General features: G+C 37.7%; 3 protein-coding genes across 12 annotated transcripts; 2 read left to right on the forward strand and 1 right to left on the reverse strand.

Annotated features, from left to right (window-relative positions):
* The first annotated feature begins 76 nt into the window (after positions 1–76).
* On the forward strand, positions 77–1,768 carry LOC127249553 (PLASMODESMATA CALLOSE-BINDING PROTEIN 3-like). Of its 2 annotated transcripts, XM_051272423.1 has the most exons (5): positions 77–121; positions 374–493; positions 593–964; positions 1,041–1,164; positions 1,248–1,768. In XM_051272423.1, the coding sequence occupies exons 2-5, from the start codon at positions 421–423 to the stop codon at positions 1,438–1,440; spliced, it is 762 nt and encodes a 253-aa protein (XP_051128380.1). In that variant the 5' UTR covers positions 77–121; positions 374–420; the 3' UTR covers positions 1,441–1,768. The 2 variants fall into 2 exon arrangements, with proteins under 2 accessions (XP_051128380.1, XP_051128381.1); XM_051272424.1 differs by having other exon boundaries at positions 117–493; positions 596–964.
* Positions 1,398–7,273, reverse strand: LOC127249551 (probable phosphatase PSR2). Of its 8 annotated transcripts, none has more exons than XM_051272417.1 (10): positions 7,178–7,273; positions 6,986–7,073; positions 5,637–5,872; positions 5,380–5,513; positions 5,102–5,186; positions 4,444–4,956; positions 3,915–4,252; positions 3,580–3,696; positions 2,679–2,716; positions 2,118–2,529 (listed from the first exon to the last, which is right to left on the reverse strand). In XM_051272417.1, the coding sequence occupies exons 3-9, from the start codon at positions 5,818–5,820 to the stop codon at positions 2,684–2,686; spliced, it is 1,404 nt and encodes a 467-aa protein (XP_051128374.1). In that variant the 5' UTR covers positions 5,821–5,872; positions 6,986–7,073; positions 7,178–7,273; the 3' UTR covers positions 2,118–2,529; positions 2,679–2,683. The 8 variants fall into 8 exon arrangements, with proteins under 8 accessions (XP_051128371.1, XP_051128375.1, XP_051128373.1 ...); XM_051272413.1 differs by having other exon boundaries at positions 2,119–2,529; positions 3,552–3,696; XM_051272414.1 differs by lacking the exons at positions 2,118–2,529; positions 2,679–2,716 and adding an exon at positions 1,398–1,488 and having other exon boundaries at positions 3,552–3,696.
* A 526-nt stretch (positions 7,274–7,799) lies between these two features.
* LOC127250003 (phytochrome E-like) lies at positions 7,800–11,859 on the forward strand. Of its 2 annotated transcripts, XM_051273141.1 has the most exons (5): positions 7,800–8,112; positions 8,199–10,251; positions 10,371–11,170; positions 11,243–11,532; positions 11,606–11,859. In XM_051273141.1, exons 2-5 carry the CDS (start codon positions 8,253–8,255, stop codon positions 11,805–11,807), a joined length of 3,291 nt encoding a protein of 1,096 aa, XP_051129098.1. In that variant the 5' UTR covers positions 7,800–8,112; positions 8,199–8,252; the 3' UTR covers positions 11,808–11,859. The 2 variants fall into 2 exon arrangements, with proteins under 2 accessions (XP_051129098.1, XP_051129097.1); XM_051273140.1 differs by having other exon boundaries at positions 7,800–10,251.
* Positions 11,860–12,260: the final 401 nt, after the last annotated feature.

The raw sequence follows: 12,260 nt of genomic DNA on the forward strand, positions 1-12,260 counted from the left end.
TACAACTCGATGATCGATCTCGATCTCTTCTTAAATTTACGAGGAAAAACAAGAATAGGAGACACCAAAGTGTTGTGATGTGCTGCAAGACAATGCTTCCAAGGCTTCATTAGCTTTGATGGTAGAAACAGCATCTGATCCCAAATCCCATTTGGACATGACAACCTCTTTTTAGGTTTTTTGTTATAGTTTATAACAATGGATCCCATAAAAGATTCTCTTTTTAACTATTTTGCCAACAAACCAAATCCTCCTCTTTCAAGTTTTCCTATATTCTATCTATGCAAGAAACCCATGATTCTTCCCTCATTATATGCCATTACAAACTCACTCACTGTATGCATTCAACAAAACACATCCTGTTTCCTTACAGCATTGTGAACACAAAGATATATACATACATATTACATATATAAGTATATGTATATCATGAAAGTGCGACGAGTTCTTCACCCGGCGTTCTTTCTCCTAGGCGTGCTCTTCGTCGCCTCAGGTAATTCATTCATTTGTTTTACACTTTGGTTTCTGTTATATCTCTTGAACTACTACTAAAACAGGCAATCTTGATTTTCTTGTCGTTTTTTTTGCTCAGTAGGTATCGAAGGAAAGCCATCCGCGCAAGAAATCCGAGATACGCGAAAACTGCAAATCCATGCAAGTGACATTCCAACAATCGATCCAACAGCTCCCGGCGCGAATCCAGTGCCGAACCCAGCATCGGGTGGCGGGGCTTGGTGCGTGGCCAATCCCAGCGCCGCCCCGACTGCTTTGCAGGTCGCTCTCGACTACGCTTGCGGCTACGGTGGAGCAGATTGCTCGGCCATTCAGCCTGGCGGAGCTTGCTATGACCCGAACACCGTTAAAGACCACGCTTCTTACGCTTTCAACAACTATTACCAGAAGAATCCGATCCCGACTAGCTGCGATTTCGGAGGAACGGCACAGCTCGCCTACACCGATCCTGGTAACATATTCTCGAGTTTCTTCGTTGGATCGATACATACATTTCTATACACTTTAAAAATAATCATTCATTTCAGGCCATGGAAACTGTCAATATGCATCGCCCACCACCGCTTCGATGACACCGGCAATGCCACCTCCGACGATGCCCCCTCCGATAATGCCCACGACCCCACCCACAATTCCGATGACGCCACCGAGGTAAAGTAGTCGAAACTTCTTAACACGAGAAACCTTGTCCTAATTAGTCGATGCACGTTACATACTCGAATTTTATTTTGCAGTCCGATTACGCCGGGGGATACTTACCCTTCAGGAGGGAATAATGGCTATGGTTCAGAACCAATTGGCGACGACTATGGCGCCGAACCCGCAAGTACCCCAAGCTCCGGTGGAATATTGCCGATAAATCGGATGCTGCTCATTGCTGTCGACTGCATCATATTTTCAGCGATATTCGTCGGAAATATGTTTTAAAAGTAGCGTCAAATTGGCTATTGAACTAGATCGTTATCTCGCAGCTTCCTAGCCGTGCAAAATTTTGAGAGATACAAATAATCAGCCATTGTCGTATTCATGCAGAGTACGAGGAAGCTAAGGTTTCGTCGAAAAACAGATGAAGCAGATGGTAGAACGATACATAGTTGTAGCAGTGAATTGGATGTTATGTTAATAAGCATTTGCTATTCAAGAACAGCTTAGATATTTTTTTATTAAATAAAAATATATTATTTTCTTTTATAAAACATTTGTTCATATATGTAGCTATACAGGAACTTCAGTTTATAGTATTCATAATCTGCTTTTGTTTGTGATGTGAAAATGTATTTAAAGAATTATAGTTAATATTTGATTAATGGAATTTAAGAATAATTAATTGCTTGAATTAAGTTATATATATATTGATCCAACTTCTTATTAAGAATTTTTAAAACTAATTTGGAGAAAAAAAAAAAAGCGCTCAATTTAATTTTAATGATTTAAATTAATATAGATTGATTTGTAAATTAATTCTAGGTTCATAAAATTCATCAAACTCATGAATTTTTTAAATCAACAATAATCCATAAACTTTTTAAAATCAGAATCTTACAAGAACTCAAGTTGAAAAGTAGATAAAATTGTAGTTGTTTTATGATAATAAACAGATAATACAAGATCAGCTGCTCCTTTATGATTGTTTTCATGGAATCTAAGCATAATATATACTGTGTTCATTTATTGATTTATTTCCAGCAGAATTTGATTTGTGTCACCATATTTCATGCCTAATGTGCACATAGCCAAAATAAACCACACAAATAATGGTTTTGATCAATCAAAGATAAATGTTACAGGATAATTGTCAATATTAATATATACAACATTGCAAACTATGTGTTTATACCTCTCGTACCAGTTTACCACCACGATAAACACGGCCGGGATACATAGATTACGTATTGCATGTGAGCTTTATATAAAGCATAACTATACATCACCAGATTCTAGTGGTTAATTAGAGTTGGATAAGAAATATAACCTCAAACATACCAAAAGTATTTCCATTAAGTATCTTCATATGACCTGCAGTATAAGGCATTTGAACCCATAAAAGAGCACATAAATAGTTTATGTTGTATAGTACTTATATAGGCAGGTAGCCATTTTAAGGCTGGATTTTATGAAGCAAGATCAATGTAAATAGTTAACACACAACAAAACATTATACTTACGTATATCACATAGAGAAAGATATGCCAAACCAAGGAAGCTGAATCAGAAACTCATTAGTTCACAGTTAGCAGAATCGAATGAGGGGTATGTCAACATTAAATCATAAAAGGCATACTAGTTTTAAAGAGTATGGATATATTATATACCCAAGCATGTTTTGAAGAAGATTATTAATGCTTAAGCACTCAAGTGTCGTATTATTGTTATGGCCAAAGCTAATCAATGGGAGCTCAATGCAGCACAAGTTTAATACATTGGCAAGATCATACTTCTTTAAAATTGACTACATTTTAAATTTCAATCACCTGAAGATTAAATAGATTGTTACCTATACCAACCAAATGACTGGTTTGGCCTTAACAACATAACTTAACTGCGGGGGTGTTTGTTTTGTGAAATGGTTTGGAGGGATACTTTATTTATTTTTTTTTATGTGAAGTATAAAGAATTGTGTAAGTAATATAAAAATAATGAATATGTGTATATATTAATTCCAAATGCAATTGCCGAATTACAATTGCACCTTTACAAATGTGCCACAACTGCTTTAAGCTTTCCAGCAAGACATAATCAAAGCCAAAAGTCATTTTGGGGGTTTGAATTTTGGATTTGAATTTAAATAGTAAAACCTTACAGAAAAAGAAAAGAATCCTCTTGCGAACACTAATCATAAGATCATCAAAACTTTTGGAAATGGTGGAAAATTAAAAAAAAAAAGGCAGATCAATGCAGAAGGATGAATTTATATAACACATACTAGAATTATATCAAAGATGGAGAAACAAATGCACTAAAAAATGAAGATGACTTTTTACCTTTTTTTTTTTTAAAAAAAAGACAACATGTATCAAAAAGCTATTATTCCTTGTTACCGAATTTCTTAGCAATGATGGGCCGTACATCATCAGCACCCGCCAGAGTCTCTAGAAATGTCAGTAACGACATTAGAGCAGAGTCTGATGGATCATCAAACCAACTCAAGATAGGAATCCCATTATCCACTTGTAACCTATAAACCTGAAACAATCGAAGGAATAGTAAATAAACCAATTACAATTTACACAAGCAATCTGGGGCATTATAGATCAGAACAAACTTCTATAACATTATCTTCATATAGTGATGATTAACATGTAAAATTTACAAACATGATAAGGATTTCATCTTGCAAATTATGTAGATTATGCATAAAGAAAAATAAAAATATCAGCAAATAGATAAAAATATTATTCTACCTGTGGGCTGTTATCAACTATCGCCACTCTTGCAAGATCGACACCGAATATTGTTAAGTCTTTCACATAACTGCCCTCTGAAAATATGCATGATTCACGATAAGCTCGTCTTGATATGACATTGCTATCTGGATCCAAGATATGTAAAATTTGGGCTGCATAGAAGCTTTGACTAGCAGTGAATATCACAACTTCAAACATTTCAGATACTCTGTGGAGAAAAGTCTGGAGGTGAGGTCTTTTTTTGACAGAAACTATATATTCTTTCCTGTTGATGAATACAGGAAAAGTGAAGTCTGCATCATCACAGGGACCTAATGTAGAGTGAACTAGTGTTTCTGCACAAAAGAAAACATGGACATAATCAAGTTCACACTATAGGAGCATCACCATAACGTAAATAAATCTGATTAGGTATATCTCTCAGAACTAATAAATCAGGTAATCATACAAATCAATCAAATATATTGACTGAAATACTATGTAACTAAATCATTATGTAGGGTAACAATATGACCGGCACACTAACCATCTAAATCAAGCACTAATGTGTTTCTTTTGGTATTTTGCTTTTCACTTGGCACTAGAGCTGCAGACAAAGTAGATGGCATGTCAACCTGAGTCTTTATATAAAGTTGAGGGTCAAAGCACTCATAATCTTGATCAGGGAAAACATTTATGAGTGAATCCAAGTCATGAGACTGAGATATAATTTGATGAATTTCCATGTCCATGCTGAAATTTTTAGCATCTGCAATGCTTTCTTGAGTTTCTCTGCCACCAAGTTCACATCTAGAATCTGTAATATCCTCCAAAAAAGGCAAATCTAAGCATTCATCAGAAAATAATCCGGGCTCTTCAGCTAAATAATCAAGTGGGAGTGTTGTATCTGTTTTATTATAAAATTCAGAATTTCTTTCAATCGATGGACAAGAAAAAATCATGTCAGAGATGTGGAAATCTGACACATTGCATCCTGGATATTCACTTGAATTTCTTCTTCCATCATCACAATATCCACTGTCCAGTAGAATTTCAGTCCCTATGGAGGAAAGGTAGGCATTAGTTTTTATGTAAACAGAAACTTTCAAAAGGATGACAAAGCATTCTTATTTCCTAGGATAAATCTAAAAGATAGTTTAGGAAGAACACCATAAGACAATGTGAGCTCAAGCTGTAGAGGATACCTTGGTTATTGTATGTATCCGATGACTCCTTCATGGGAGAAAAAATTGTGGCCATATTTGACACGCAGGTGGATATTAAAGGCTCCTAACATTGTTTAAGGCAACATTAGTAACCAAATAAATGCTTACGGAAGTAGAATTTAATATGAGACAAATTTCATTGGATAAAGTCAGAAAAGTTATGGTGCACCCAAGAAATAGGATAATGATGAAATCTAGACATATTAAACAATTGGCTCCGATGTACGTAAGGGTTTTTACAAAGTAATTTTGCTTACCACACTGTCCACAGCAGTTGTATTATTTTGATTTGATGGGTACTTCTGGGAAACATTTTCTTCGCTGCATGATTGATCATGGAGCTCCTCGGCTCCTCCATGGTCCAGAACACGCACTTTGTCAAAAACAGAAGCTGGATGTATGAACAGGTCAGGGATATTTAAGTAATATACTTATATAAGTGTTTAGAGTGCAGTTACATGTCAGAAGAGAAAAGCAAAATGATGACTATGTAATTGAAGATAATCACACTCACCATCCTGATTGTACAGAGCTTCAGCATCATGGCAACCTCTAGAACGAGAGAGAGGGTTCTTGGAAATCTTACATGACCTTCGGCACACACGAAGACCATCTTCTTTCAAAGAGCCTATGACTGGCTTTGTGTTCATGTTTAAAGATGGCATTGGGTATGTTTTTTTTGTGTTGATCATGATCATGTATTTTGATCAGCAGCAGGAAAGAACCCCCTCCGGTTGCTCAGCCAAGAGCCTGCAATAGCGAATGGTTTATAAGATGAATTTCTTAAACAAAACAGTAGTGCTAGAACTGATATCTATGAAACATTGACTTGAGAGAAATAATTGAAAAGAGTTTGGAAGTTTCTCATGAACATGAAGTTGTATTGAAAATTTTGTTTCAGTTAAATTCATTGTGCACACTCATTTTATTCTATTCAAGGAATGTTTTGAACAAGTTATCTCCACAACATCATTCATAATGACAGTATGCTTGAAAAGGCATGATGATTCAATAGTTTAGGAAGCTGACACATCAAAAGTTGAACTTGGGCACCATTAGGTAAATATTGGCTGGGGGAGTGAATAATTCAACTGAGTTACTTAAGCATATTAATAAATATGTAAGCGGCACAAAGTTTAGAGTATCTTCTTCTCTTTATACTACAAAAGATAATATACAGCAAATAATACACTTCATTCTTACCTGAATAAGGTAAGTCACATCAGAAAACTGAACTGGAAGGGCTTGAATAAATTACACAAGGCAGATATAAATTTATTAGTGAAAACATCTCTAAGATCATGCTTCATTAGATTAAGTACTTTTTGAGATTATGTTGACAAAATCAGCTTGCACGATACTGGAAAAACTCCAAGCCTACCATCAACTAGGATGCACTTCAAATACTACATAAAAATTCATGATAATTTGCATATAACCACACTATTTAAACGACAAATAAATATAAACTAGACCAAACATACAAAACGCTCAAAGTAGTCTAACCCCGATCACAAAATATAAACATAATTACACATACGAATGACACAATTTCGACATACGGAAAATTTTCCAAGAGAATGGTGAACTCATTGCAAGAGATTACAAATATCGTAAGATTATCATTAAAAATATTAAAATAAAAATTGAATCTTCACCAGAATGCAAAAGATTATCAAGAAAACCTCCAAGAAAGTCAACCCAACTCAAGACTATGTCAACAACAAAAGTTAGAAATTGACATCGAAGAGAAAATCCGAAAAGTATGAGAAGGTTTTTGTATTTAAAGAGAGTTCATAATTCACGATAGCCACCACTTGCCAGACACCAATAAGCCCTAGAATAAGCAGCAAATACCCATACCAGAATCCAAAACTTGATCGTCAAGTTCTCAATTACAGAACCAAACGCATAACAAACACATCCACTCTAATCGGAAGCGAAACATTACCTGACAAAAAGCAAAACAAAATCCATGATAACTAAACGGTAAAAACTTCATAAAAGATAAGAATGATACGCTGTATAGATACAATACAATGATTCAGTTAATACCGTTGGGAGTCCAAGTTCCTGTCAAGTGTCATCCTCCATCGACCTCCTCTCTCTCTCAAATTACGCTGTTTCTCGCTCTAGATTTCGCTCTTATGTGCGCTAATTTATAGTCACAGACAGAATATGCGTGCTGTAAAATATGCTATACCTGATCTCCTACGGCACAAGTTCAAATGTTTCCTGCAACTGGTTGTACCTTAAGGGGTCGTAACCAATGTAAAAAGATTTAGTCAAAATTTGTCTCAGATGTACAAGTATCAAATCTAGTTGTTTGAAGTGTCTGTCGTACGTGATTTCTACCTGCAGACTGGGGTGAACGGCTGCGATTAAAAGTTTGAAAGCCTATAATATATTGACACGTGGATATGTGGGGCCGATCTCGTGATATGAACACGTGGAACTTCGTGGAAGGAGAGAGAATACGGCGAGTTAGTTACAAACATCGGTTGAGCGTGTACTGCACGCTCCTGTACTTGTGAAATGGGTTAGGCCTTTAAGGCCCATTATTTTCTATATTTGGGCCTTAAGCCCATATTATTTTAGTCAATTTATTGAGGCTCAAGAAGCCAACTACCATAGATCAACTGTCAATCGCTATCTTCTTCGACGTGGTTTGATCTGCCGAGGTGCATGCACTGTCATCATCTCTGGACCTGATTTCGAGGTTGGATGTAGTCGAGAGCATTTGCCACGTTGAATTAATGAATTCGGATCCTGTTGTTTCTCTTCACCAATCTTAATCGGCCTTATGATTCTTATCTGCGGAAAAACCCTAGTGAAAATCATGCTGTGGAGCTGCGGTACACGGAGTTCGAGAATAATTCGAACCTGTGAATTTTTCGAATGGGCCAAAGACAGCGGCGAATACGGTTGAAAGAGGATTCATTGTTGACCAGGACAAGAAGATACGCGAGGTTTTAACACGTTTGATGATGGTGACGAGCAGGACTTTCCCCCATTTTCCTTCTCTTCTTTCATTTTGGAGATATTTGCGGAACCTGATATTTAATCTTCTTCTCAGTGCTGAAACTTGAGTGAATCCATCGGAACATTTGAGTTTGACGCATACAATATCATGGCTAGTGTGGTTAGTTCGTCTTCTGCTGCGAGCAACGCCAACACAAAAAAAGCCATGGATCAGTACAACGCAGATGCAAGGCTAATGGCGGATTTTGAGCAGTCTGGTGTATCAGGTAAGTCTTTTCACTACTCGAAATCAGTTTCTAATGCGCTAAGGGCATCGAGTACGGGAGAGCAAATGGCTGCTTATTTATCGAGAATGCAGAGGGGTGGTCTTGTGCAGTCCTTCGGATGTTTGCTTGCAATTGAAGAGCCTAATTTTATAATTATAGCTTATAGTGAGAATTGCTTCGATATGTTGGGTTTGAGGGATCTTGTTGAACCAATGGGTCTGATTGGAATGGATGCGAGAACCTTCTTCACTCCTTCTTCCAGGGCTTCATTAGAACAAGCTATCAAAGCAAGGGAGATTTCATTCTCGAATCCAATTGGGGTTCATTCTAGGACAAATCATAGATCCTTTTATGCTATACTTCACAGAATTGATGTTGGAACTGTGATTGATTTGGAGCCAGCTCATACGGGTGATCCTATAACGCTCCATGCCGGTGCAGTTCAATATCAAAAGTTAGCTGTGAGGGCGATATCGAAACTGCAGTCACTTCCTGGGGGTGATATAGGAGTTTTGTGCGATACCGTTGTAGAAGATGTTCAGAAGCTTACAGGGTATGATAGGGTGATGGTATATAAGTTCCATGAGGATTATCATGGTGAGGTTGTATCAGAAATTCGGAGATCCGATTTGGAGCCTTATTTGGGGTTGCATTACCCTGCAACCGATATTCCACAGGCGGCACGGTTCTTGTTCAAGCAAAATCGTGTTAGGATGATCTGCAACTGCAATGAACAGCCAGTTAAAATCATCCAAAAGGAAGAACTAAAGCAGCCTCTTTGCTTAGTGAATTCTACACTTCGTTCGCCTCATGATTGTCATAAGCTGTACATGGCCAACATGGGGTCTATTGCCTCAATGGTGATGGCAGTTGTTATCAATAATGGTGACTCATCAAAGCTGTGGGGATTAGTAGCTTGCCACCACTGTTCCCCCCGGTATCACTCTTTTCCACTTCGTTATGCTTGTGAGTTCTTGATGCAGGCATTCGGCCTGCAGATTTATATGGAGCTTCAAATGGAATCACTCCTGGCAGAGAAGAAAGTTCTCCAGGTGCAAACTTTATTGTGTGACAAGCATCTGCGCGACAGTCCATTCGGCCTTGTGACTCAATCGCCTAATATCATGAATCTTGTGAGATGTGATGGTGCTGCACTATATTATGGTGGAAAGTGTTCATTGCTCGGTCTCACTCCAACTGAAGCACAAGTTAAAGATATAGTTGAATGGCTACTCCGTAGCCATGGGGATTCTTCTGGATTCAGTACAGATTGTATGGCCGATGCTGGTTATCCTGGTGCTGCTCTCTTGGGGAACAAAGTCTGTGGTTTGGCCGCTGCTAGAATCACTCCATCTGATTTCCTGTTTTGGTTTAGGTTTCAGGCAGAAATGGAAATCAAATGGGCAGGTGCAAAGCATCACCCGAATTTTAAAGATGACGGTTCCAAAATGGACCCCAGATCCTCGTTCAATGCCTTCGTTGAAGTTGTCAAAAACCGAAGTTTGCCATGGAAGGATGTGGAGATCAATGCCATTCATTCTTTGCAGCTTATAGTGAGAGATTCCCTCCAGGAGATTGAAAAGAAAAGGCACAAAGACAAAGATGATGATGACGATGATTCAAAACTGGAAAAAAGTGCTAATGATTCAAAACTGGATAACCTTACTTGTGCAGCGTTTGGGATGGTGCGGCTAATTGAAACAGCCAATGCCCCAATTTTTGGGGTGGACTTATCTGGTCATGTGAATGGATGGAATTCTAAAATGTGTGACTTGACAGGGTTAGATGTGTCTACAGCTTTGGGTAAGTCGCTAATCCATGATATCGTTCACGAGGACTCTAGCGAGGTCGTTGAGGCCATTCTTGCCAGAGCTCTACAAGGTAATAGTTTTTTCATGTCTATACATATGTTGCTGTCATCCAGATAACTTTAAAATCATCGGTACTGTACTATTATGCATTTTCTTTGTATCATGTAATCAAGTGTGAAACTGCTTTAGGTGAGGAAGACCCAAATGTGGAAGTCAAGCTGCTGAAGTTTGGGAAATACAAACCGAGCTCTGTGGTGCACCTTCTGGTGAATGCATGTACAAGTCGGGACTATAAAGACGACATAACAGGTGTATGTTTCATAGGTCAAGATGTAACTGCTGAGAAAACAGCCATGGACAAATTTGCCAAATTGCAAGGCGATTATAAAGCTGTCATAGAAAGTCAGAATCCCCTGATGCCTCCTATATTTGCTTCTGATGAAACTGCCCGTTGTTGCGAATGGAATGCAGCCATGGAGAAAATGACCGGTTGGGATAGGCACGAAGTTATTGGGAAACTGCTGCCGGGTGATATTTTTGGGAATCTCTGTCGTCTGAAAGGCCGGGATACACTCACTGAATTCATGGTTCTTCTGTACCGAGCCCTTGGTGGCCATGATATCCAAAAGCTCGCTTTTGGGTTTTATGACCGGAGAGGAAAGTTTGTCGAGGCGTACCTAACAGCAAATAAGAGAGTAGGCAAGGGCGGGAACATAATCGGATGTTTGTGTTTCCTGCAAATGGTGGTGACTAATCAAGAGCAGTCGATAGCCGAGAAGACAGACGTAACAGGGCAGCTCAAAGAGCTAACATACATCAAGCAGGAAACTCAAAATCCATTGAGTGGAATACAATTCACCCGCAAACTCTTGGAAGGTTCATCGATTTCAAACGATCAGAAGCAGTTGCTAGAGACTAGCAATGCCTGTGAAAAACAGATACTGTCGATCATGAACAGCGCCAAATTCGGAAGCTTGGAAGAGAGGCAAGTTCTTTTCATAATGGATCAAAACTTTTGTATTACAATATTCACTTTTTTGTATTCGGGACCTTGCAGTGAGGTCGAGATCAAAGCCGAGGAGTTCATACTAGGAAATGTCCTCAACGCCGTAATCAGTCAATCTTCAATTTTGATACGAGAAAAGAACTTGCAGTTAATCCATGACATCCCTGAGGAAATCAAGGCTCTCAGCCTCTACGGCGACGAGATGAAGCTTCAGTTATCCCTGTCCGACTTCTTCTGCAGCGTGGTCGATTACGCCCCATCACCGGACAGCTGGGTCGAAATTAAGGCATCCGAAGGGATAAGGTTGATGCGCGATGAACAGGAATTCGTCCAGCTACAATTCAGGTATTCTACATTATCTTATTATCATTTTCTGAAGGTGCATGGAGTGTCTGTAAACTGTGGATTACTCTTGCAGAGTGGCTCATCCTGGACAGGGCCTCCCCTCTGCCATTATCGAAGACATGTTTAGCGTCAAGAATCAGTGGGTGACACATGAAGGAATAGCACTGTACTTCTCCCAGAAACTTATCAGTTTGATGAATGGCAATGTCAGTTACATTAGAGATCGTAGTAAGTGTTACTTCCAGGTTGATCTTCAGCTCAAGCTGAAGAAATAACCTCAGTTTGGGGCAGCTCCCACGATTTCAATAAAAAAGTTCCGTTTCTGTATGTTTGTTTTCAGTTTTGATTGGATAACTTTTAATTTAAATAATGTGTAGTATAATATTTTGTAAGAAAATATTTCGAAACATAAAATTCAAATAATGAATAAAATTACTCAAAAGAAAAATACTAAATTTATATCAGATTATATATTAAATTTTATATTAACTAATTATTGATATAATCATTTTTAAAACTTTCATAAGTTTTCTTTAAGGTGTAAGCTTACCTCATCTTTTATTAGTTTTGTAGGAAGGATTTTTACTATTTTTATAAGACACTTTTTCAAAAAACATTAAATTTAAATATTTATTTCTTACTTTTTGTATTATATTAATTCTAATTTTTATTTTTATCGTATTAATCCTTACTCATAATAATTAATTTTTTATGATTCAAATATCATA

Source organism: Andrographis paniculata, unplaced genomic scaffold, assembly GCF_009805555.1.
Source record: "Andrographis paniculata isolate CXL003 unplaced genomic scaffold, ASM980555v1 Contig36END, whole genome shotgun sequence".
Lineage (NCBI taxonomy): Eukaryota > Viridiplantae > Streptophyta > Magnoliopsida > Lamiales > Acanthaceae > Andrographis > Andrographis paniculata.

Excerpts from the sequence above, each read along its gene's own strand:
- LOC127249551 (XM_051272411.1), bottom strand. The coding sequence starts at position 5,820 with ATGATCATGATCAACACAAAAAAAACATACCCAATGCCATCTTTAAAC. Across the intron at positions 4,957-5,101 it reads GGATACATACAATAACCAAG|GGACTGAAATTCTACTGGAC; the intron begins GTATCCTCTACA and ends TTTCCTCCATAG. Across the intron at positions 2,717-3,551 it reads CATCATTGCTAAGAAATTCG|CTTCCTTGGTTTGGCATATC; the intron begins GTAACAAGGAAT and ends TTTCTGATTCAG.
- LOC127249553 (XM_051272423.1), top strand. The coding sequence starts at position 421 with ATGTATATCATGAAAGTGCGACGAGTTCTTCACCCGGCGTTCTTTCTC. Across the intron at positions 965-1,040 it reads GCTCGCCTACACCGATCCTG|GCCATGGAAACTGTCAATAT; the intron begins GTAACATATTCT and ends CATTCATTTCAG. Across the intron at positions 1,165-1,247 it reads ATTCCGATGACGCCACCGAG|TCCGATTACGCCGGGGGATA; the intron begins GTAAAGTAGTCG and ends TTTATTTTGCAG.
- LOC127250003 (XM_051273140.1), top strand. The coding sequence starts at position 8,253 with ATGGCTAGTGTGGTTAGTTCGTCTTCTGCTGCGAGCAACGCCAACACA. Across the intron at positions 10,252-10,370 it reads TCTTGCCAGAGCTCTACAAG|GTGAGGAAGACCCAAATGTG; the intron begins GTAATAGTTTTT and ends AAACTGCTTTAG. Across the intron at positions 11,533-11,605 it reads TTCGTCCAGCTACAATTCAG|AGTGGCTCATCCTGGACAGG; the intron begins GTATTCTACATT and ends TTACTCTTGCAG.